Source organism: Pholcus phalangioides, unplaced genomic scaffold (genome assembly GCF_987345545.1).
Source record: "Pholcus phalangioides strain wild (caught in Gottingen) unplaced genomic scaffold, Ppha-v1.0 ptg000014l_1, whole genome shotgun sequence".
In the NCBI taxonomy this organism is placed as follows: Eukaryota; Metazoa; Arthropoda; class Arachnida; order Araneae; family Pholcidae; genus Pholcus; species Pholcus phalangioides.
Window position 1 is genome coordinate 20,960,159 of NW_028301607.1, and position 26,651 is coordinate 20,986,809.

Here is a 26,651-nt window from a genome sequence, read left to right on the forward strand (position 1 = left end):
GGGGAAAAAAATTTCCCCTGATTAGCAGGTGATTCTAGCTACTGCTACTAGTATTTGGTTCTTTTGTTATACTATTTACTTTTACTCATGTTTTTCATTGTAAACTGTAGCATAAAATTGATATTTTCTCGAAGCTCACTCTCAACAGAAATTTTGCCATAGAATCTACTTTTTTATAAAGCCAAAACTGTTTGAAAATAGCAGAACATGCAATTTTAGTTGCAGGGCACAAATATGGTGTAATACTCAAAAGTTTATATTTTGACAAAAACTATTTACAGTATGAAAAAAAAAAAACTAACAGAATGTCAAATTAAAGAAAAATACTATTTTTCATCCACAGCAACTTACAGCTCTGAAAAATCTCTGTTATTAAGTTTGTAAAATAGCTCTTGATCCACAGCTTGCTTTGATGTATATTGTGGCAACATGTAATTGTGTCCAACATACAGTCTAGGAGGTCTTAAGCTAGCTTTTGGTGAATTACTGTTTCGTTTGCTTGTGTCCCTTAATGCACTAGCTGCACCAGAGGCTAGATCCAGCAAACCAATGGTGGGTTTTGTAACTGTTCCAACAAGACCTTTTCCAAAGCCAGACAAAAAGCCCTTTAAATAATAGGAAAAATAAGAAATGACAATTATATTCTTCAATACATATAAAGATACAATATGATAGTTATTTAACAATAGTCAAATATCAAATACAAACCATTACGAAGAGATGGTATTTTTTCGGCCTGAAAAAGGGAGGCTGCCTCCACTAAGGAGGCTAAAGACTCCACTCAGCGCTTCACACTACTAATGCGTGCTATAAGAAATTGAAAAGTGTCTCTCTGGTGTATTGGTTAACGCACTTGCCCGGTATGCAAGGGGACCCAGGTTTAATTCCCGGAGGAGGCAAATCACTTTTCTTTCTAAATATCAGTTTCGGCGTAACATTCAGAAAATTCAATTTCTCAGTACAAAACACCAATAAAAGAAAGTCAATCATAGCCAGAGCTGCATTTATGGTTTTGCTGCCCTTCCCTCATTCTAGTTTAATTTTCTTGAAAACAATTTCCTCTAATTCGCTATCTTGTGTAATAACCAACTTGGCCTTCCTTTACTCCCACAAGTACACCCGTGTCCGTGTTTCTAAGTCACTCTTTTGGTCACTCCCATGATCACACACTGTCTAAGTCACTCTTTTGGTCACTCCCATGATCACACACTGTCTAAGTCACTCTTTTGGTCACTCCCATGATCACACACTGTCTAAGTCACTCTTTTGGTCACTCCCATGATCACACACTGTCTAAGTCACTCTTTTGGTCACTCCCATGATCACACACTGTCTAAGTCACTCATTTAGTCATTCATATGCTTGTACAGCATTGTGGCAACACCAGCTAAAGCAAAAAGCCTTCACTGGCAATATTTTCAATGCCATGACGTCATCACATTCCTGCCTTTTTCCCTGACCGAAGCCGCCTGTCCCTGATAATTGCCATTATGACAGCCACTAGCACGCACGTGTGCACAGTTTCTTAATGATAAATTTCTAGTTTAATTGTTTATTTTATTCATTTCTTGGCAAGGCAATAAACAATATTGTTGCCCAAGTTCTTTAGAAAGAATAGTACAACAAAAAACAACAGCTAATCCAGCTGCCAGTGAGCTTTGTTTTGGGTGAAGGAAGTATAGGCCTATCTGTATAACTGCATATAAAATCAAGCGAGTTCATTTTTTACTATTACATGAAATGCATTGATGTAATATTATTATTGTAAATATCGTTAATCTCATAATCCCAACTTTCATAAACTTAGTACTGTACATAGAATTGATAATATTGGTGCTGTGCTACTTGAATCATTTTTTAATATTATCCTTCGACGTAAGAAATTTTTAACGAATAAACAGTTGGAGGGAATTTAGAATAATTACAGAAATATATTTCATGCCCCCCTCCCCCTCACATCCCGGAGCAGGACTTATATGATCAGATTTTTGGTGGACTCCACTCCAATATTTCTCACAGGGGCCTTGGATGGAATTTCAAATTTAATTACATGAAAGGAAATATTTTATTTCATGGTCCCTTCGGGACACTGGGTCCCTTGGTAAGATCTGTGGTGGGACACCTACTAGGGTTAAAGTAATGAAATTTTTTTTGTTATATTACCGATTTCAACTAAATACATTCATAAATTTTGAAAAAATTCAAAGTCTAATGATGCTTTTATTTCATGTCGATAGGCGTGTATGACTTGACAGTATCATAAGGCATCATGTGAATTTGCTGAACACCCAAGAAGAGCGAGGACTGGAACTTTCATCATTGGTTGGTGGTTATAACTGATGCAGCAAATCTAGCAATGCATTGCCTAAGCAACAGTCTTGACTGAGATGTCTTCCATGGGACTTGCCTTGGGCCATCTTGCGAAACAGTCCACAGGTGAACTGATTTGATGGAGGAAAAGAATCAACGAAGTCGAGATGTGTATGTGGGCATAAACATTTGTGAAACATTTTGATTAGATATAATTAACAATGAAGTAGCATGTTTTTGAAATGCAGAGAGGTGAACAGCGTTTAGTCACATCCAAGTATCTAATGAGAGTCTTTTGGTAGTAATTGTTTTACACTTAGGCAGATTATGCAACATTTGATGTAGAATACAATCGGTCACTACAGGTGCATTCTTATCCCCAGATTTCACTCAGAGTAAATGTGATGATCTCAATGTTCCTGCATATTTTGAAAGCACAGTTGCTCTCCATTGTAGTGCCAACCCTGCTTACTGCCAGAAATTTTCAGTGAACAGATCTTCCATATAGGGACAATATAAAAAAACCTGTTATATCGCCAACTCGTTATAACGGCAACTGTCATTTGGATGTATAAAAAGTCTGTGCCATTCTCCAAGAAAATTTCCACATCTCTGCTCCCATCATTTTTTTTCCAGAGAGGAATTGAAAGGTGTTTTTTCAATATCTAAAGAACGGGAAGTTTGTGATAAAAAAAGAGCAATGCAGCCATTATTTTCCTTTGTTTATATATATACACTGGTGAAATAAATTAAGAGAATTTGAATATTTTATCAAATTTCATGAAAAGAACTGAACGCAAAACCACTGCTTCTAGACAAAAATGCAAATCTTGTACGTCAAATACGTAAGCGTACACGTGTGTGTAGGCAGAGCCAGTAGAGAAACAGGCTTTATAAGCGCGTAAGTTAAGATGCATTTCGTTCACTAGCACACATCTGCAAATTTCTTGGTGCTATTTTGCAGCAATCGGCAAATTTCAAATTGTAACAGTAAAAAGGAGTAACCACCAACATTTAGATGATGGAATGAGGTGGCGAATTGTGGGGAGGCTAGAAGCAGGCCAATCTCAAGTCCAGATTTGTAGAGTTTGGCCGTTACACACGGCCAGCGTCGTGTGTAACTTATGGAAACAGTTCCAGGATACCGGATCCATCGAGAGAAAGCCTGGGCAAAGTCATCCAAGAGCCACAACGGCCAGAGAAGATCGCCATCTGTCGATTATAGTGAGGTGTAACAGGAGTGCTACAGCTTCTAAGCTTTCTCGTAACTTGTATGCAGCCACAGGAAACCGTGTATCAAGGGTGACTCTTTCCAAAAGACTTCATGAGAGAGGGTTGTTTGCAAGAAGACCTGCTGTTTGCGTCCCGCTCACTTCTACGGACAGGAAAATCCGTTTATCATAGTGCAGAGAGAATAGAGATTGGAGTATGGATCAATGGGCGACCGTTCTCTTCACTGATGAGTCCCGGTTCAGTCTAAGCACCGATTCTTGCAGAACATTCATATGGAGAGAACCAGGGACCCGCTACCTACCCTCCAATGTCTGCAAAATCTTCCATTATGGCGGAGGAGGTTTAATGGTCTGGGCAGGCATCATGTTGGATGGCCGCACATCTCTCAGTGTCTTTGAAAGAGGCACTGTGACTGGTGTGAGGTATAGGGATGAGGTCTTGGAGCCCTATGTTTGCCTTTTCAGTGGTGCAGTTGGCCCCGAGTTCATTTTAATGGACGATAACGTGAGGCCACGTAGAGCTCTTCTGCTCGACGATTTTCAAGAGTGAGAATATTCGCCGGATGGATTGGCCAGCCAGATCTCCAGACCTTAACCCTACAGAGCATGTCTGGGACGCTCTGGGGAGGACAATTGCAACCATCAACCCCCCTCCGGGAACCATCCAGGGAATGAAAACAGTGTTGCTGAACGAGTGGGACCAATTGCCACAGGAAATTATAAACTGCCTTATTTCAAGTATGAAATCACGCTGCGAGACCTGTATATCTGTAAGAGGGGACCACACCTCCTATTAACCCATTTTTTTGTTTATTCTGCAACCGCTGTTTCATACCTTCTGACTCCAACGAGTGTTACGCACGATCATGCGCATGTGTATTACAATTATTGAATGGTTATTTGTTTTGTATTGTATCAATGTATGTACATATCAAATTTCATTAAAATCGGTACAGTAGTTCTAGAGATAATCGACCAAGTCTGCAAATTCTCTTAATTTCTTACACCAGTGTATATATAAAATTGATTTTCTGTGTGTCTGTGTATATGTTCTCTATACAAATCTACAATTTTAGATCAATCGTCACCAAATTTTGCATATATACCAAATGGGACCCGACTTGAACGATAGACTACTTTAAAATTTCGTCAGAGCAGGGCCCCAAATGGGCAAAAACTGTTGAGCAACAATGGTTTTTGGGCTTCAACAATCACTTTCTGAACGTTTACTTTGGTTACCATGGTTCCCTAGCAATGCATTTCAGACGTGTATATGCCTTTACAATGGTTTGTCATTTCTTCAACGCTGCCAGTATATATATAATAGTTTATGCCTTTATAATGGTTTGCCACTTTTTCAATCCTCCCAGTAATGATAGTTTTTGAATAGATGTCAGAATCATCATCAGCATCACTTTGAGGGACAGGCAAAGAATGATCCCCAAAGAAATCAGTGTTAAATTGCCGATTTTACTGTAGAAATGTGTAAATTTAGTGGGGTTTTCTGTCGCATCAATAATTTTAAAAATTGTATTGAATTCTCGATTTTTGAAATATTGAGTTCGCTTAGAGATATACGAAGCCCAGAAAGTTAAATATGAAGTAATTAGCCAGACCTACTTTTGAATTGGATATTCATGCAATAACATTGATTTCAACTTTTTATTTATATCCTGTCAAACATGAAAATTAATATAGATGGCTTTTTTCTCAGCCAGACATATCAAGGAAACAGTTATTTTCCGGATATTATGCTGAGGTGAGCTCGGAAAGAAAAGTCATCAAAAGTCATCCCGGCGGAGACGTGATGACTTTTCTTTCCGAGCTCACCTCAGCGTAATATCCGGAAAATAACTGTTTCCTTGATGAAAATTAATGTCTCCGTATCGCCTTTTGATATTCAACTGCATAAATTCATGTGGGTTAGGATATTTTAAAATTAATTATGGGTCCGTAAAGGACATAAGAAATTCCACAGCTTTAACTAAACATTTTCTGAAGCAGAAACAGGCAGATGAATAACTTGAAGTTTGGGGAGGGGGAACGAAATACCTAGCACTCCTTGGAAAGGAAAAAAAACTATTCATATCTATGTTTTTTAATCTAGATTTGTTTCTTTCATGAGTCCCGTAGGAAGTCATCATATTGTTTAACTTGGACACGGTTTGTATGTCCCTTGAAGAAAGAGAGAGGGAGATATCACGTGATCCAAAAAGCCTTACTGAAGAAAACCCGGGCAGCACAGAGTATTATAGCTAGTGTACTTATACAATGCATCACTAAGTTTATGTAGAACTGAAATAATTTCAAAGGTAAGTGTAAAATATGTATCTCTTAAGTTTTATATCAAGAAATATTCAAGTAATATTGCACAGTTTTTAAAATTTATGAATTTTCCGAATGAGTGTAAAATAGGTTATTTTATTAATGGAATAACACTAATAAGACAGAAATACAATATTTCATCAATAGATCACTCTTTTGGTCAATATGCTTTACCACTCTATAGGTAACTTTTGCTCACTCACGTGCTTGCAAACTACCTGAGTCACTTTTTGATCACTCACTGCCCTGGCCTCCATTTAGGCAGATGCAGATTTATTGGGGTTACACAAATTTTGTCGCCCTTTTCCCATTCTAAGAATTTTCTTGGCCAACCATTCCACAAATTTGCTGCCACACTGAGCTATAGCCCGCTTAGCCCCCCTGTTAATACGTCACTCATCATAGCAAACTGAAATAGATAACCAGATGAGCTCGGTGATACTGTTTGGCAATAACAATTTTTGCCTGTTTCAAAATGCTAATTCACATTAGGTCAAGAAACTACAAAAAATCGAATGCAGCCTTAACTGTGTACGACAAAGAACAACTCCCAGTTAAAGACAATGGCAAGATACCTGGCAATCTACTGGTTAAATAAAGAAACTGTTTATAGTATACTGGTTGTGCACCATTGTAAATTTGGCTTTGCTTCTTTCAACAAAAAAAAACTTGTAACAATAGATGGAGGCATTCCATAGATTAAATACAGGGCGATTCAGAAAACATGGGAAAAACTTTAAGAGGTGGTAATATTCACAATAAAAAAACAATTTTCAACAATTTAGTAAAAAAGGGGATACAAGGAAAAACAAGAATAATGTATACATTAAAAAAAACAATTTTAATGATTAATTTACAATAATTACTCGAAAGTGCAACTGCCAACAGTGATGCAAAAAAAACAGCAGCACAGGAGAAATTGGAAAACGCTCTGGAATATTCCAGGCATATAGTGAACGTTCCCAACAGTCGTCAAAAGTCTTGCGATTAGGTCCTCTTCACAGTCAAGGAGTGTCATATACCAAATTCTTCAGCTGTCTCCATAAAAAGAAATCAAGACACGACAGATCAAGTGATTGTGGTGGCCAAGCTACAGGATCACCTCACCCAATCCATCAGTTTGGAAAAGTGATGTCCTTTGCCACTGGATTTATCCAGTTGCCAAGATCTCTTCCAGCCTAGCTTCGTGGCAGAGTCTGGAACACTTTATTTTGTCCAAAAAAAAACGAACAAAAATTTGTACAACATATTTTCCCCGGACAATTGAGTACTGTCGCGATTAACAAATTTTGTGGTGATTATAGACGAGATGAGATTGGGAGTTGGAGAAAAGTTTTGGAGTTTCGTTAAGACGGAGAATGTACGCACATATTAGGATGGAAGTAAATTTTAAAAGCAATTGGAGGGGGGCCCCATGCCATCTCGTCTGTTATCTTACATTTGCCGTATTATATACACAGGATACGGGAAAAACCAAATGAAATGAAAATCTTATTGTGAAATATAGAATATCCATCAGAGCGAGTCATTTCGCTTAACACCTTATTGGTGAGCAAATGGGTTTGATAACTTGTGGACTAGAAGCCAGCATCAGTTTTATTGGGTTGAGTTCCCTCACTCTGGTGGATTTAATGAAAATATACAAAATAGAAATATTGTGTGGGGGAATATATACAATTAGGGATCGCCCGTGGCATTAACGAGCAAAGTGGCATTGCTGAGTGCTTCCTTGACACCGGCGAAGGCTTATGAAGCTTGTTGAGTCCAATTGAGTGGTTTCCAGCTGTTTTTCACATGCTTTGCCAACATAGCAGTGAGTGGTCGCTGCAGGTCTGCACACATAAGTATGAACCGGTGGTAAAAATATAACATGCCCAGAAATCGGCGCAAGGAAGTGGGTTGCATAAAGTTCTTGATGACATTTACTTTGGCGAATAACGGTTTGAGTCCATACTTGCTAATTTCATATCCCAAGAAATCGATGGTCAGGATGCCAAATATAGATTTTGACACATTTATGCACAGTCCGTATTGGTCAAGTCGACTGAATATTTCACGTAAGTGTTGGAAATTAGGAAAAAAATGATGTCGCGCTTCACATTTTTTTAAAAAATAAATAACTAAATATGATTTATTTGGTATGGACACATAGAAATATAGAACTTCACATAACAATAGTTACTTGCCAACTGCGAAGAAAAACATTTGATTTTTTATCGCAACTTGTGTTGCTAGGTAACAATCATTTCACCAGAAAAGAGGTCGCTACAATCTGGAACCTTGAACTTTTTCAGGACTGAAATTATAGAGACTCTACTGTGCCTTATTTATGGCTAATCACCATCATCTGGTACCTTTTCTTTTTGATATATTTTTTGAGTTCATTTGCAATCTAGATCTGGTAGCATTTCTCTTTTTTGCTTCTATGGTGAGTCAGGGGCATAACCGGAAATTTTGTTTGGGGGGGGGGGGAACCAAAGTGATAGAACAATAGATTAGGCAATCTTGTTCCTTCTTTCGGTCATTTTCTCACATTTCGGGGGGGGGAGACCAGACCCCCAAGTCCCCCCCCCCACCCCCCCACTATGCCCTTGTGGTGAGTCAAACTACAAAGTTGATCTATACTCACTACACAGCAATATCCATATACGAATATACATGCAGATCTGCACATTTTAAGTTCATGTCCTTATTCTGTATAACTTGGCTTACTCAATGCCTTCTCACCGCATAGGACTACACAGCCATGCCTCAGGGAAGTGCCGAGAGGGACTTGTGACAATTACATCAGATTACAATTTTTGAGAGTAAGTATGCAAATTGGAAGGTAGGTATTTTCAGCTAGATGGGACCCTTGGAAAAATCTCTGCCCAGAAGCCGATCATACACAGGATCAAATTTTTGAGGGGTACAAGGAACTTTCCAGAAAAAATTTGAGTTACTAACCTTCAAAAAGCATCTTAAATTAACAGATATTGGCAACATATAAAAGTAGTCTCTTTCGATACTTCAATTCTTTTTGTAAAAATATTTAAAATTTTTTAATTATCATTTGGAGGGTAAAGGGCCTTTACTTGAATAAGCCTGGAGCCTATGATACTCTTAACAGGGCTCCCACTCAAAAAAATGAGAAAAAGTAGGAAAACGCAGGACTAAAAAGTAGGATGGGAGAGGGTAACCCCCTTAGACAACATAATCATAGCATAATGGAAAAAAATTCCTAAAAAAAAATAATTAATTTTGAATTAACTTTTTTTTTTCATCGCACTATTTCAGTTTCTTATAAGATGGACTCAAGCCAAAGCAAAATGACAAATGACTTGGTTACAAAACCAATTTTTGGCCAAAACAGTGTACTAGCAACCACAGATAATTCTTCATGTATATTATTCTTTTTTTGGAGTCTTCCAAAGGGCAGAGCTTATCAACTCTCTTCGACAAGGCACAGCATATTTTGAAGACGTACGTTTTTTAAGAATAACGCTCCTTCGAGACCACTTTCAAAAGCACAGTGCAAAATATGTAAATTACAAGATCCGATGTAAATAAGGCAAGGTGAACCCATTTTATTGCGTAGTCCATCATATTTTAAAGGGATTTGCTCACATTTTACTGTTCAATGCCAGTGTAATAATTTTTGACAAATGCAAATTGCACTTCCATTTCAAGCTCTTTGCTGAGCATTGTAAATATTGTTTATGCCTCTTCATGCTTTAAAAATACAGAAGACAACTGAATGCTATTGGGTAGCATCAGAATCACCAAACCTAGAATAGGCCTATGTATCCAACTGCTTTGAAAGGCAAACTGTTGTTTCACCTATTTGCACCGTAATTTTGAATGATGAATGTTAGTTACTGTCCAAGACCATGAAGTAATAAATACAAAATTATTTTTCCATCCAAACAGAAGTTTTTAATGACTATTATACTTGTTGAACCCTCAAACTAAGCACATGAAAAATTAATCAATCAAATGGTCCACATAACCCCCCCCCCCCCTCAAATAACTTTAAAAATGATAAAATTTCTGCTTTGGCAGAATCATTAATTGCATTTTTCAACATTTGTAATATTTGGCAATATATCAATGATTTCCTGCTCAATTAAAATCAATTACACTAATTTTGTCAATAGGATTTGGTAAAAAAGTAGGACAAAAACTAGAAAGTAGGACAAAAACTAGAAAGTAGGACAAAACCGAGAAAGTAGGACAAAACAGAGAAAGTAGGACAAAACAGAGAAAGTAGGACAAAAGTAGGACATTTTACCAAAAAGTAGGAAAGTAGGACGAGTGGGAGCCCTGTGTTAAGAATGCCCTGGCCTTTACTTTATGGAAATTTTGTAACATCTCATCACAAAAACTCATTTGCGATTTCAATATTTATTTGAGATTTCCATATTGTTGCTATGGAAATAGCATATCATATTGTGTCAAAGAAGAATTTCAAGATACTTTCAGTTCCAATATCATCTTTGAGAATTTTCCACTGAATGGATGATAGTATGAAAAAAATTGTACGTTATAAAAAATATGATTCTGGAATATTTTGTGGTGCCCTTTTCTCCAACTTCGGAAGACAAAAGTTTGAGAATCACTGCATTAGCTGGTTATTCACTCCTGCTCTCAAACTCTATGGTTCATTTTTGTGAAGTTGCAAAAAAAATCTTTTCCGAAAAGCTTTGTTATATAGAAATTATTTCTAATATGAAAATTAAATGACGTGAATGTCATTTGAAGTCAAGGTTCTGAAAAAATTTCATTAAATGAAAGTTGAATGGCGACACAACTGTATCTCTAAAACTTGTAGAGAACAAAGGTGTGGGGGGGGGGAAAGATGAGTGGAGTAGGCTTTTCCTTATTTCTGAACAACATTCTCCACCTTCTCGCAGTGTAAATATTTCTTACTTGTCCTAAAATATTTTTTCCATCTCATTCCCTGCACGACTTTCACTTAAGTTGATTTGCATGTTGCTGATTAATCAAACAAATTCAGCAATGTGTGGGAAGAATGTAATTGAAAGAACAGCATACAATTAATTATGAGTTACAGAGACACATATGGTAAGAGAAGACACAACACAAGAAAATGAACATTAATCAACATGTTGCCATTCATATGAAGCATAATTCTTTTAAGGGGTGTACTAGAAAGAAAGAAACATAATGGATAAATAGATGGGACTACTGTATAGATTATTAGCACTAATGCTAGAGGAGCCAGCTAGCAAGAAAATAAAAAATACTACTGAAATAAAAGAGGAAAAAACTAAATTCTGTTCATAATGTTGTTAAGAAAATATTGCAATCGTGAGAGAAATCTTGACAGTGTAAAGAAAGCAGTTAATGGAAACATGTTTTCATTTTACTCTACTGAAATGGTAATGAAAGGATTGACACAAACCTGGATACCTTCTTGAGATAAGCCTTCGTAGGTCTGAGTAAAAAGACTAGTAACTCCTCCCAGCAGTCCAATACCTAATCCCTGGATACCAGCAACTAAATGATCATTTCCAGAGCTGTTGGGACTATTACACCCTTGTCGAATTTGTTTCCGCATTATTTGATGCTTTTCATCAATTGCAACCACTCCTAACCCATCTGATAATGTCTCAGATAACTGGAGAGAAATTTAACAGCAAAACATTATTGAAGAACATATAGTTAGTAATTGCAATAAACATTGCATTGATAGTATGTAATAATATATTTCACCAAAGATTTTTTTATAAATACTATCGCTATTCATGTATTCACAACCAGCAGCTTGCATTCTAAAATGTTGATGTAGATTATAAAGCATCAGAAAAAAAAAAAGAATAAACATACTATAAAAATACTGTATCCCCAGCATTAGCTGGCATGCCACAAAACTCAAGGGACACCAAATTTTTTAATGTTAGGGTCTGGTCCATTCCTGGCATGTCAGAAAAAGCTAGGTTTAATGCACTCAGCCAATTCAATGGATTTTTATAATACAGATATTTAAGAATTTTCCAGTATCCATGATTCCAATTTCCCAGCATGCCTGGAAATAGAGATATTCCAAGCATACTGGTCTCCCTCAGTTTCCCACATGCTGGCTAATGCAGGGGAATGTGGTGCGACATTTTTTGCTGGTAACAGACAAGATGTTAGATAAAAAAAAAACCACATAATTATGCTTACTTACCTTCACAGCAGAATCTGATAATCCATGCGCAACATTTTTAATTAAACCACCAAAATTTCCCTCGTGTATTAATTCAGATAATCCGTCCGTAAAATCATTCACTAAACCCAAAGGGTTTCCCAGGAAATCTACAGATCCAAGTATTTTGGCAGCTTGACTTTTCAATTCCTATAATATATAAAAAAAACTCTCATCTTAGGTCACTTTCTCGAACAATACCCACCTTACACAGCTGAAAGAAAAATGGAAAGCATTTAACAATGACTATCATTTTTCTTATTTAAGTACTAAGAAAGATGAAATTTTAAAAATGTGTGAAGCTTCAGATTTTCAAAATCACTGTTACTTAACTTTAATAAACAATCATTAGCAATGTGCCCTTTAACTTTTCTTTTAAAACAACAATATTTTTATGCATATAATATAGTGGATTTCTTCTTTGCCGCAGAAAAAGAGTGCACAGCTTAGAGCAGTGGTTCGCAAAGTGAGTGTTGCCAATATTTTTCAGGGGTATTACAGTGGGCTGGCGTTATATCTGTGTACCTGTTCTCTGCTTTTAAGTGGTTTTTTTTTGTGGATGCAGAATGTCTACTGGATTATTCTAGGGAGCCATAGGTCACAAAAGTTTGAGAAGTACTGGCTTATAGGGAACGTTGTCTATCAGAATATCTCAGTGCCTGGGCCCTTGGCATAGGTGATCTAGTAAACCCCTGTACATTACGAGACTGAAAGGGCACTCTTGGTAAATTCGACCTCTGAAAAGGTACATTTCGATAATTTTGACAGCTTGAATTTTGAAGGGAGTTGTATTGATCCAACAACACAAACAATTTGCAACGTATCTGGTTGACGTATTTCCAAAAATTTTCTTATCCGCGGTGGAAATTGTTTGATAATCAATTCAATTTTTTCGAATACCAATACTGATGGATCATGAGACTTGAACAATTCAAGTTTATGCAAGACAAAATCCAAATAGGAGCCACGCGAATAATTTTGGGAAAACAAGGCCTGAGCCAACTCAATCCGTGTATGATGTGGCGAAAATGTTTGTAGCATTAACTTCCTAAAATTCTCCCAAGGATCCCCAAAATTCATTTTTTGAAGTTCATCATTACCTATATTGGTCCACCACAATTGAGCTCTACCTTCAAAGGCACTCACTATGATTTTGATTTTATTATTGCCTTCTTTATACATTAAGAAGGCAATGCCGCCACTCGGACAAGCTGGCCTAGCGAACAAATTGCCGGAATTCAATGGGATCGTGGGTGAAGACCCTGTACGAGTCTGATCGTCATTCCCGAAAATAAGATCATTTTGATAGAATTCAACTTGTATACAAAAATCACCTCTACCTGAATGTCCAGGCATACTATTAAAATAACTAGAATTCGTTTTTACAATTATAAATTAATTTATCAAAATATTTGCAAAATCCCGCAAAAAATATTAGAATCAAAACACAAGTGCAAAAAAAAAAAAAAATCAGATCGGAGTCGATCATCGATCACAACATTTTTCCAAAAGTTCAAATTTATCATACCATTGTAATATTTTACTAGATATAATACTTCCGAGTAGATCGACTAACAGAACACAAACGATGTTCGTGATCGCTCGTTGGAACACAAATTTGCAATGCGATCACAAAAACTCAAACTCGAGTTTAAAGATACGAACTTGATATTGCGATTTCAAAATTGTCATCCAAAATCAATTAACTGGCATCGGTCGAGCCCCCATATTTAAATGCAACATAGGCTTATGATGCCAATCCCGGTCGAGCCCCCATATTTAAATGCAACATTTATCTTGCATTTCCTGGTTCTTTATCATTTTAACCCCAGTAACCATTGGATGGATGACAATAATGAATGAAACAAGACTTTAATTAAACTATAAACATTTATTCAATTATCAGTTAACTATTAGTATAACATTTTAACAAACAATTATGACATTTAACCTTTTCTCTCAATATTACAACGAAACAATAAAACTGAATAATCTCACCGCCATGTCCAGGTATTCACGTATTAGTTCTCATCATGCCCAAGAGGCTGCAAAATGTCTACTTCACGGCAGAAGACTCCCCAACACCAGGGTCGGACAGGTTTGGTGTCTCGAAACATGCGTTGAAGCCACAGCTCAGCCACTGCATAGGAAATTGGAGGCTAAAGTCCAAGGGTAGCCGGTCTGCCCACTAACCAATCCACAGGCAACAGGATCACGACAATGTTGGATTATCACATGAAGTCAGTCAATGAGACGGGTGAGGTGCCAAAGGCACACATTTCCAATTTTAACTCATTGTTTTGAGAGACCATCTGGCTCACACCTCAACAGGGCATGATGCCTTAGTGATGAAAACAGAAGGGAAGTCGGAGGAAGTAACTGTTTGTGCAGATCTGTCTGGTTTTTATACAGGAGCGTTCCCACAATGCCCCATGAAAAAACCAATCACAAGGTCAAAGGTGCGGTATTGAGCTCGCATCTAATTTACATAATTTCATGAGAGAAAAGGAAATATTGTAAAATTTATAACACTGAATCTGGCAACCAACCATAACTAATTGGAGATCTGGCCAGGATCCACAACTTTTAGGCCTATTGCACATTGTATAAACTCCTGACATTATAGACCGTGAGATGGTCCTAGGACCCACAGACAACATGGAAGTAAAATATATTGCACATTTATATAACACTTTGCTGATCATTTACATTATATTGCACAATTAATTAAACATTGAGTTTGATGACGACTCGGCACGGTTCCCACCAACGAGTCACGGGAACCCCCCAGAGGGAAAGAGAAGGTAACTAGATGAGCTATTGGGATCTCTGACATGGATGTAAACCAGAATTTATATGGGACGTTGGCAGTCCGACCTCTGGCCCTGTTCTCATCCGACGGCTAGGAGACACCCCCCCCCCCCTCCCCCGACCTTCAGACTAAGCAAACTAACTGGTTCGAACAGGATGGACAGCGGAAGTCTCGGGTGGTTTCTGGTAGCCAACAAACCCTGGGGCCTAAACAAGATTAAATGAACATTGAGATTTTGCAAGAGATCCCAGGTCGCCACGTTTCTCTTCCAGCCGAGCTTCGTGGCAGAGTCTGGAACAATATTTTGTGTCAAAAAAAAAAAAAAGATAACATACAAAGTTTTTAGGTGAACACATAGGACACCACTATAAAATTATCAAATTGTGAATTTGTTGGGGTGGCAAAATCATGTTTGCCCCAGGTGGCAAGACATTACTAAAATCCTAGTTAAGGTCCTGCATGTGAGACACATCAGCCTCTACTTTTACTAGAAACAGTCGAGATGAAGCATCAAGCCTCTCTAGCAGCATCGTGCCATATCTTTGACTGAGAGAGCAGAAAATCACTTTATATCCCTTTCAGACCCTGAGGCTACAAATGTGCAGATTGCTTTTCCTCCCTCTGTATTTTTTATTTTTTTTAAAATTCGGGAAGTTAAGCCATGACCTAAAGGATTGTGTAAATTTTGAGTTAGAACTTAGGGAGCTTTCATCTCACGGCTGCACTAAAGTTGAACTTTAAACAGACTTGTCTTCCAAGATAAAGAGCTTCTGGAAAAAAGTATGATTTATTACATAAAATTCTGGAAAAATTATAAGTTATATATGGAGTTAAATGACAGCGTCATCTTGGCTGAAAAAATTTGAATGAGGTGAATTATTTCTTTACTTATGAAGCTCCGAAATTTCACAAAAAAATTTGGAGAAAAAAGCAAAAAATCTTGAAAATTCCAAAAGATGAATACTGGGGTCGGAAAAAGATACTTGAGAGAAACGTATAAGTGAGAGGGTGTATAAATTAAAAATCGTTATACTTTCTTAAAAATCAGTTTCTTTATCAATGTGTGGTGATACAGACCAGGTACCTAATTAATGAGGGTGATAGACACACGGATCAAACTTGAAAAAAAAAAATGCTGGTTTTCACCTTACTTCTTTATAATGATTGAAAATATTCTCCAGAATGAAATCAACAGTTTCGAATGGATGCACTCGCAGAAATGGATCTGAAATTATAACAAATTATTTCATCATTACTTATTATAATATTAAAAAGAAAACTTTCATAAATTCAGTAGTTACCAGACTTAACACAAGTCGGGGCATAGCTCAGATGGTAAAGCGCTCGCTTAGCATGTGAGAGGTACCACGATCGATACCCAGCACCTCCACACGATGTTTTCCGCCGCTGTGGTGGTCGAGTGGTCATAGTGACATATTTGAATCACTGGGTTCCAGGTTCCAACCCCACAGAAACCACAGTGGTGGTTGACTGAAGTTGGTTTTCTGTGGTTTCCAACTTCAAGGTGCGAATGCAAGCCGATTTCCCCATTAACAAGTCTTGCCATAGAGAGCAACAGGCCTACAACGGTAAAATCTTCAAACATTACACTTCACTCATAGTTTGAAAAATATGAGGTAGATGGAAGCACTATAACATGCATTATACAGAATAAAGCTTCTTGTTAGGTTCACAACACAGACACGCACATTCCAACATGTACCAATTCGTTAGAAGTTCCGCAGAGCAATATCGACGAGGTACATGTGTGGTTTAGTAGTAGACCTAACACAAGTAACAAAAAGGGGTGAGCAAAATGAATAGGACATTAAGAGTATATCTCAGTGGGGGGAAAATTTGTAATTTTAAACTTTTCAGTATTTTTAATATCAAGGGTGTTTATCATAATTGCAAGAAATTTCAAAACATTTTCAATCGTTAGGGGCCGTTCAAGTATTACGTAAGCTAATTTTTAGTCATTTTTGACCACCTCCCCTTGTCGGCAAAAGTAAGCAAAACTCTAACCCCCATCCTTGTCAGCAAAATTTCGTCATCATGCCCCCTACCTCCTAACGCATATTGGTGGGATCAGAAACGTACACAGGAGTGGGCTTAGGGGGCTTGTGCGCCTGACTCCACCAGACCAAAAAAAATTTTTTAATGCAAAAATATTTTTTTAAAAATTTAAATTTTGAAAGAAAATACCTTTATATGCTATTATAATCGATTTCTGTTAATTTCAATGCTATTTGAAGGGTAAGAACTCAAAATTTCTTTTTAAAAAATTCATTGCGACCCACCCTTTAGGCCGGCCATATATGGTAAACCCTTGACCCACAGACCAAATGTGGTCCTGAAGTTTATCTGATGTTGCTTGCCCCCTCAAACCTAATTTTGTAAAAATGAACTACGCGGTACATTTTCACAAATCGCTTAAATGACCAGTGGCAAAATTCCAGAGCATTTAAGTGTCACATGTCACATTTTCAGATCACTGAGGTAGGTCTCAAAAATCACTTTCACATTCAAAGATCACCTGAGTAACCCGCGACACAGTTACAGAACACTTAAATGATCCGTGGCACATTTAGAGATCCCTTGAGTGACATGTGTCAGTTTTAAAGCACTTAAGCAGCTCCCAGTGCGGTTCTACATATCCCAAGTTATCCGTGGAACATTCCCAGATTACTTAAGTGATCCATGGCATAATTAAGAATCACTTGAGTGATGTGTGGCACAGTTCCAGAGCACTTAAGCGGCCCGCAAACATTTCCAGAGCACTTGAAGGATCCGTGAAACATTTAGAGGTCATTAAAGTGGCTCTGTGGGAAAGAGTTTTTCAACGTGGAAGCTCGAGCAGAAACCTTGATGGTAACGAGGCTATTCCGCATAACCTTTAACAAATTTTGAATATTTATTCAATATACAGAGTGTCCTAAAAGTCCGCATTTGCTCTGCAAAACAAGAACTCTCACTTGCAGTAGATAAAAGTGTCAAAAAATATATATATTTGTGAGTTACACATAGTGTGACCATATGATCCATATTTTATGGGGCAGAATTATTTTTAATAATATTCAGTTATTTCATTGTTTTAATAAAAATGTTAATTTTGTCAAGCTTTCTAAAAAAACTCACTTCGAAATTTTTAAATCATGAATTCATTATTTTAACATGAGCTATGGATCAATGGAAATATCCGTTTTTTTTTAAATATGGTCATCTTAGTTACACACATAGCTTTAGGATAATGAAAAACATGCTCATTTAATCTTTTTTTCTCCTCTACATTCATTTTTCTCATTTTCAATAAACTAATTAGACCGTTACTTATACAGTTCACAGCCGATCCAGAATGGCTTTTTGTTTCTCACCGAGAGGGGTTTGAACGCCAAACGTTTGGTGTGCACACTTTCTTCAATAGCAATGTGCTGTTTGATCATCATGGCACTGTTTTCGCAATAGTTCCTTGTACCAGAAAAGACACTGTAAAGGACAAAAGAGGGTACTGAACACATGACATCTCTGAGCATCTTGTGGCACAGTTCACGAGTATCTTATTGACCTAGGCTACCATATTTCCCTGCTATGTAATTAGTATTTCACAAATACCCACGGTTTTTTAATCTTGACAACTAGTACACAGTATCACTGATTTCTCGTTTAAGTATTCACATTAGAATTCACGAAATGCAAGAAACTCAAAAGAGGAAGAAAATAGTAAAAAATAGATGAAATCAAGGCCAGAACTGGGGAGGGAGCAACTGCCCCAGGCGTGATAGGATGGGGATTCCATCCAACTTTAGGATGGGGGGGCGGCAAATATCAGTGAAGAATAAAAATACCGTTATAAAACCAGAATTTAAGTGGAGAAAATGACAAAATCATGTTTGCCTATACTCATAAAAATCGTAGTCACTACCTTGGATGAAATTGTCATTAACGATAAATAATATTGATAACAAAATACAGAACAAGAGGAAAAAATTACTACTCGCTGTACTTGGTCACGGGTTGAGTGTGAATTTTGGCATACACCATTCTCATCCGAAATGTGGAACGAGTGGTCAAAGTAAGAGTAAGGGTGAATATTCCCCCCCCCCCCCCCCGTCCAGGGTGCCAAACTAGCACCAGCTATAATGAATATGAGCAAAAACTATTTATTCTTGAGCTTCAACAGAGTAAAACAAGACGAGCTGAGGCTTCAAACAAATAAGAACACAATGAAACTACAACCAAATCGCTGGATCACTTGCCTTGTGATGAAAGAGAGCACAAACTGATATCGTGGCCTCAGAGGAGCGAAAAATTCCAACTTGAGCAAAAACACGAAAGTGAAAGGACAGTCAGTTTTTAGCAATTAACCATTTTGTTTTTCTGGAGCATGCTAAATGTTTGCTTGTCATGGGATGTTACATGACCAACACTGATTAGACATTGAGAGCGAATTACTAGGGGTGGGAATATTGACATTTTCGGTGAACTCACCCACATACAATGATGGTCACTCATGGGAAATTTCCCTTACACTTTTCTTTCAACCTTAAACAAAAGAATAATTCGAAGAAAAAAAACGCAGGTCAATGTCAACGCCTTTCTCGAGACCTTCTTCCGAATATGATCATTTCTATACATTGAAACAATGAAATTATTGTGGATTACAAAAATGTATCACTATAATTGTTTTTCATTGCATATTGCCACCTCAAAAGCTAAACTTTGATGATAGACTAATTGACTGATTGTTGACAGAGGTACGGTATCAGAGGCCGCAACCAGATGCTTGGTCAGCTGGGGCAAACACGCATTAAGAAAGCCCCCCTTTTAATGTTGGGGGAGAAGTTAAAGAGTGAAATTTTCGCCCCCTGTGGTCCAGCACGTGGGTCACCAGAACTCCCAAGTTCTTCTCTGGTTACAGCCCTACTCAGAATAGTTTAAAAAAAACACCCCTTTAAAGCACTGAACAGGCAATCAGCAATGTCGACAGCTTACCATGACGCCCCTGAGAGACTTTGAGAAACACTGATATCCAGTATTTCGGTTCTTCTCTTTTAGACAACTTGTAGAGAGTTGGACTCTATGTCCAACTATTATCTGCTTTGCTCAGATATGGAAAACAAAACTTTTTCAAAAAAAAGTGAAAAGTTACGTTTTTTTTTTCAAATCTTCAGAAAAACAATATAAGAATACTGAGGATTTAAGCAACGGTGATGAAATGTGAATTAGTTATTTAAGTAATTTATAATATTGTTTTGAAAAATTTAATATTGTGGCTAATTTTTCTCAAGAATTATTATTACATAAAAAAAAAATGCAATTGAAACCATTGAATTTTTGTGATATTTTCTGTGAGGTCTATGGGATGGGGGGTCATTTTCATAGAAGTTTCAATTGTACAGTTTTCACCCTTATACAATGTTTTGATGTGGCCTCTTGAACGTTGTGTAAACAAGGTTCCATGTGTGGTAACAAATCTGTATAGCAAATCTGGGAGAATATAACCTCAGGCAATTTAGAAAGTAAAGCTTTTTCTTTTTCTCTGTCTTAGGATTGATATTTAAGATTTGATAGTCAGAAAAGTGATAAGAATCCAACGCCATGAATCTCAATTGACGATTCCAAGGAAGAGAGGCAGGCTGGTGTGGGGCACAGAATGCAAAGGAACAATTTAATACTTCCGAATCTTTGGAGGAAGACTCTCACAAAAATCCTCATGTAGGTCTCTCTCCTGAGAGTTTTGGGAATACCAATTCCCAGGAAGTCATCCTGACTGTTGTTGTCTGAAGAACTTGTGTGAGAGAATAGGAAGAAAGAAAGAAAGGAGCCACACACACAAGAATATTGTTTGTCTTCTACTGGTCGATTATGCAATATTTTCTCAGATTTTAGAGTACCCGTTCTCAACACAAATAAAAATAAAAAATTGCTTTAGGTGAAACAGTAACAAGAAAATTTTTCAAGCTACCAGGGTTCCGGGATTTTGGGGTTCTGTCCCTTTTGATTCCACGGAACCCCGGAAACCCCCATAAAATCCTGTTTTCAGTGCAAATTGCATCATCTATGGTTTTTGCATTATTGAACTTTTACTTGTATTTGGTACTTTGTGATGATTTTAGAGGTCATTCAAGTATTATGTCAGCATCGGGGGGGGGGGGGGTTTCGGATTTACTGACTTTTGATGACGGGGGGGGGGGGTTTGAAGGTTGCTTACATCATGAATCACCCTTTTTGAAGATATGAAATATTCTAAGCTGTTGACGAAATTTTGCTGATAAGGGGGGAGGTGGGTCAGACTTTTGCTGACGGGGGGGGGGGGTAAAAATAACTAAAAATCTGCTTACGTAATACTTGAATGGCCCCTTATGGATTATGGATGGCAGTGGTGAAGGAACAATTGTAAATCAACTCACTCACTGTTGAAATGATTTGACAACTCAAGAGTATTATTGATTGGTAATGTGTATATATACACTCATGTCCATAAATTAAGGATAATGCCAGCTCCGGCAAATAAAGGTTCAGAAACAAAAAAAACTTTACTTATTCATAAAGCCCATTTATTAAACAAAAGATAAAAAACAGAAACGATGCTGTATGTATGATATCATTCATAAAAACTATGATTTTTGCTCCCTGGAGCAATTGTAAAAAATATCTCCTTTACAAAAACTTACTATTACATGGTTGGTATGATGGTTAATAGATTGTATGCCTCCCATGCAATGAAATACAGTCCGTACAACGCCTAGGCATGCTGAGTATCAAATTATCGATCTGATCTTGGGGAAGATCACTGCACCCAGCAAGCAATGCTCTCCGAAGTTCTGGTACACATTTAGGAGGTGGTTGCGGGGTTGCAACTTGTCGGCCAAGCATGTCCCACACATGCTCTATCGGATTCAAGTCAGGTGAGAATGCTGGCCATTCCATACGGGTTATATCCTCAGATTCAAGGCATTAGTTTACGATGTTTGCTCGGTGAGGACGGCATTGTCACCCATAAACACAAATTCTGCGCCCATGGCACCCCTAAACAAACGTACATGTTGTTCCAGAATGATGTCCCGATAAATTTGGGCTTTCATGGTTCCGGTTTGAACATGCAGATCTGTTCTGGAACCCAGTATAATTCCACCCTAAACGAGCAATGCTGCACCACTGTAACGGTGTCGTTCAATGATGTTGTCTTGGTGGTAACGGGTAACTGGCGTTCTCCATACGGAAGTCCGATGTGAATCAGACTGCAAGCTAAACCTGGACTCATCGGAAAACATCACACAAGCCCACTGTGATGATGTCCACATTGAATGTTCTCTACTCCAGACTACTCGCTGCCGACAGTGAGTTGCCGTGAGCGGAACACATCTGACAGGCCTGCGAGCATATAGACCAATATCTCCCAAACGTCTGTACACGGTTTACCTTGAAACTGTGGTACCTGTGGTTGCAGATGGCTGACGAGACAGATCGGATGCTGTGCTCCGTCTGCTTTTTTTTGGCAGTTACTGCAAAATACCGGTCTTCATTCAGCGTTGTAAATTGGGGGCGACCTGTACTGTAACGTCTACTGACATTTACGTTATCTTGGAATCGTTGCCAAAGTCTAGACATGACACTTTGGGCAATTCCAAGTTCCTCGGATACTTCCATCTGAGTACGCCCACATTCCAGGCGACCGATAATTCTACCACGTAAAAAATCATCCACATGCGTCCTCTGTGTCATAACTATTCGCTTATGGCACTGAGCGCCTTACAGAACTCTTGTGAACAATTTCACTTCTTTGCCACCATTCCTTATATACCCCCCTCTTACACTCTTGTCATTGTGACGTACTATCGGCATCATCTGGTGGCTTCCTGAAATTTGCATATCATTCTTGCAGATGTGAGATGTGTGTGATAATTCTACAGGTGAAATTTTTACTTTAGATTTCAATTTCCGTGTGATTTTGAATTATCCTTAATTTATGGACATGAGTGTACTTGTATAAAATCTACAAACATCAGTAAGTTGCTTTTTCCCCCTGAAATTTTTTTTAAAGTGTACAATACTGTCAACTTCAGAGAAAAACCATTAGCATAAACTCAAAAAAACCATTAACATTTCCAAAAATGCATGTTGTTGTGTATCTTGTTTTCTAATAAATTTTCGAATCTTTTCAAATATCAATCAAAAAATATATTCATGTTATATTGCATTTCAATTATGTGCTTTAAAAACTTATTTTGTCCGTGACAATCTCAATAATGCATTTTATGTATGTGTTATTGCTACGTAAGCTAATTTCAAGACCTCGCTTATAACATGCATGTCGGTTATTACAAACACTTTTCAAATCTTCTAAGGGCAGGACAGGACTTAGGCAGGTGAAAAAGGTGTGCTAAAAAAGGGGGCAGCAATAAAATGAAATTGTTGTTTACCTCGGTAAATAAATAGTAATGTTGTGAAATTTAATTTTTTTCATAAAATTCTAATATTGCTTGAATTATTTAATAAATCTGAGTTTGGATCCCATATTGTTCAGGAAAATGAAGGAATAGCTGAAGGTAAAAAGTAAGGTCTTTTTCTCATGAGAACGATTTTTATGACCATGTTAAAGGAAATGTAATAGTGTAGGCAGGGTCATATCGGCATTCAACGAAATAAGTGGGTGCTTAGGGCGTCAGGAGAAAAGGTGCCACCACCGAAAGATACTGGAGATTTTTCCCCCCTTACTGAGTGTTATGTAGTAGAGAGTGGTTACAAGAAAAGAAAATGCTATTAGTGGACATATATATATTGTTGACTTCAAGGGCGTAGCGAGGGGGGGGCTTGGGGGTCTGCCCCCCCCCTGAAATGTGAGAAAATGACCCAAAAAAGGGAAAAAGATGGCCAAATCCATTGTTCTATCACTTTGGTCCCCCCCCCCAAACGAAATTTCTGGCTACGCCCCTGGTCGACTTAAATAACACTATGTCTGTGAGCCAGACAATATGTGTTAAAATGGAATGAAAAAACTATATTTACTGAATAGCCAAGTCCCATCATTTGAGTGGTGAAATGACTAGGAATTTTCATTACTCTTTTGGTATTCCCCCTCGAAATGTACACCAACCAAGGGCATAGTGAGGGGTGGGACTTGGCGGGGGTCTGATCTCCCCCCCCCCCCCCGCAAAATGTGAGAAAATGACCAAAAAGAAAAGGAAAAAGATGGCCAAATCTATCACTTTGGTCTTTTTTGAACACAAGATGGTTCAATCACTTTGGTCCCCTCCCCCGAACTAAATTTCTGGCTATGCCCCTGACACCGCCCCCCCCCCACATTGTGTGTACACACAGACTGTGCTTAAGGTGACCTAAGCGGGGATAGTAGTTTTTTCTTTCAGCAGTACTTTGATGTTCAACAGTAGTAACAATACGATGCCCCCAGAGAGAAATATACATCAGTAGGCATACTTGGGAAAAGGTAGTCAAAGCCTGCTAATTTGTATTGGAGAACATAAACACACAAAGGAATGGATAACCAGATGTTTTTCTGGGCAGTAGTAATAGGTGTTGCACGACTCCCTGCAAGGCTCTAGGGAGGTGTGAGAACATTCTCGAAATTGTCATCACCACCATCTGATTTCTTATATATGTTTATGCCACTCCTTCAGGCAACTCCAAGGAGCCAACAAATGGTTGTATACATGAAGATGTCAGAAATTGCTCTGTATAAAATCGATGATACCGAAGAGGATGGTATATGAATAAGAGGAAAAAGAAATGTCCACATACAATCTTTTCATTTTATCCAAAATATTGTTGTGTTCTCATACAGATTTGTGTAGTCAATGTTAATCGTATCTCATCCTTTCTCTTTGTACTTGAACAAAGCTCAATTGGAAGCAGATAACCAATATAGCTTCGCTGTCTATGACTTAATCTTGGTAAGTGCTATCTCAGTTTCTACTCTATAGCAGTGTGTTCACCCACCGGACCACTGCTGAGTACCGGGCACCGACATCATTCATATTGGGCCACAAGTGATTTTTCCATTTAATCCCATTAGTCATGTATACGACTGGGCCATCTTAAGAGCATCACAGGCTCCGGGCCAAGTGATTTTATTGAGGCTCTACACCTGCTCAAGGGCGTAGCCAGGGGGGGGAATTGGGGGTCTGGTCCCCCCCCCCCGAAATGTGAGAAAATGACCGAAAAAAGGGAAAAAGATGGCCAAATCTATTGTTCTGTCACTTTGGTCCCCCCCCCCTCCCGAAATGAAAGTGGTCCCCCCCCCGAACGAAATTTCTGGCTACGCCCCTGCACCTGCTGCATTGAAGTTAGTATATTTACATGATTCTAACTATTTTTGTGTAAACAGTGATCTCTAATTAATAGAAACCGAAAAAATATATTCCAAAGACAACATTTATGAAACCCAAATTTTATTGCTCTACTGGCAGCCAGGACTGTTGACTTGTAGTGGCCTTGAAAAAAAGTGAACATTTAGAGCCCTCCCGCCCCACCCAAATAGGATCAAAAGTATTTGGCTTGTAAGGGAATGAAGTAAATACTATCTAAATTAAAAGTATAAAATTATAAAAGCTTAACAAATGCCACATTTGGTGCAGAAATTAGGTCTGGTACAGAAACGGATTATTGTATAAAAAGTAGAATTTGTGTATTTTTGCTTTAATTTAAATGTGATTGATTGACATGAATAGCATTAGAATACAAATACAAATACAACGCCACAACAGGCAAAGTGCCCAACGAGGTGGCTGATAAAAAGATGCCCATAAAAATATGGATGTCATATATTTCAAAAATACAGCAACCCAATTAAAAATGCAATTAACACAAATTATAAACAATATATACACATGATAAAATATTATACAATGCCCATAAAGAATACTTATGGTTGTCTTATTCTAAGAATGGATAGCTTCTCGATTTACCCCAACATGTTTATCGTATTTCTTTTTAAACGTGTCAATTGTGTTGCAATTTACTACCTCCGGGGGTAAGCTATTCTATTTATTAACAACCCTATTAAAGAAAAATTCCCTGCGACACCATAACCTTGCATTGTCCCTCACCAATAGATACTGGTGTCCCCTTGTAAAAGCAGTCGATTGGCGGTGTACTAAAAGTTCATGGTCCATCCTATCCATCCCATTGAAAATTTTGAACACTTCGATCATATCTCCTCGACACCTGCGTTCATCCAATGTAAACATATTCAAAAAATGAAGTCTCTCTTCATAACTCAAGCCCTGTGTGCCAACAAGGACACGCGTAGCTCTTCTCTGCACCCCTTCAACCAATTCTATGTCCCTCTGTAGGTATGGTCTCCAAAACCTTACAGCATACTCCAGTCCAGGAGAACTAAGCCTCGAAAAAGCGAAAGAATTACTTTAGGAGAACGCGAAGAGACCTTTTTGAAAATGAGACCAAGCATTCTATTCAATTTTTTGACCACCGCTGAACAATGTTCAGAAAACCTAAGTTGCTCGTCAATGAGAATTCCCAAATCGGTGACCCTGGTTGCATCCGGGATAGTGACACCATTCAACTCGTAAGAGAACCGTGGGTTGTTCGAACCAAAATGAGCGACCATGCACTTATCAATGCTAAACGTCATGCTCCATTCATTTGCCCATGCTGCAATACTGTTTAATACTGGAGCAATTCCCTATCACTTTGGTTCCCAATTACCCCCATTAGCTTCACGTCATCTGCGAATTTGCTAGCAATCCCATAGATACCCTGATCGAGTTTATCAATAAAAAGTGAAAAAAGTGTAGGGTCAAGT

The 26,651-nt window shown here is 37.9% G+C and overlaps 1 protein-coding gene across 4 annotated transcripts in view; it reads right to left on the reverse strand.

Moving 5' to 3' along the window:
• Vps13D (vacuolar protein sorting 13D) overlaps positions 1-26,651 on the reverse strand; it is a 561,523-nt gene that overhangs the window by 21,255 nt on the left and 513,617 nt on the right. For 3 of the 4 annotated variants that reach the window (XM_089241869.1, XM_089241867.1, XM_089241868.1), the window contains exons 73-76: positions 16,021-16,094; positions 12,040-12,207; positions 11,272-11,487; positions 352-605 (exon numbers count right to left, since the gene is read on the reverse strand). In XM_089241869.1, the coding sequence (XP_089097995.1) occupies positions 352-605; positions 11,272-11,487; positions 12,040-12,207; positions 16,021-16,094 (712 nt within the window). Of the gene's footprint in view, positions 1-351; positions 606-11,271; positions 11,488-12,039; positions 12,208-16,020; positions 16,095-26,651 lie in introns of those variants that run through there. The other variant, XM_089241870.1, reaches the window with a different exon arrangement.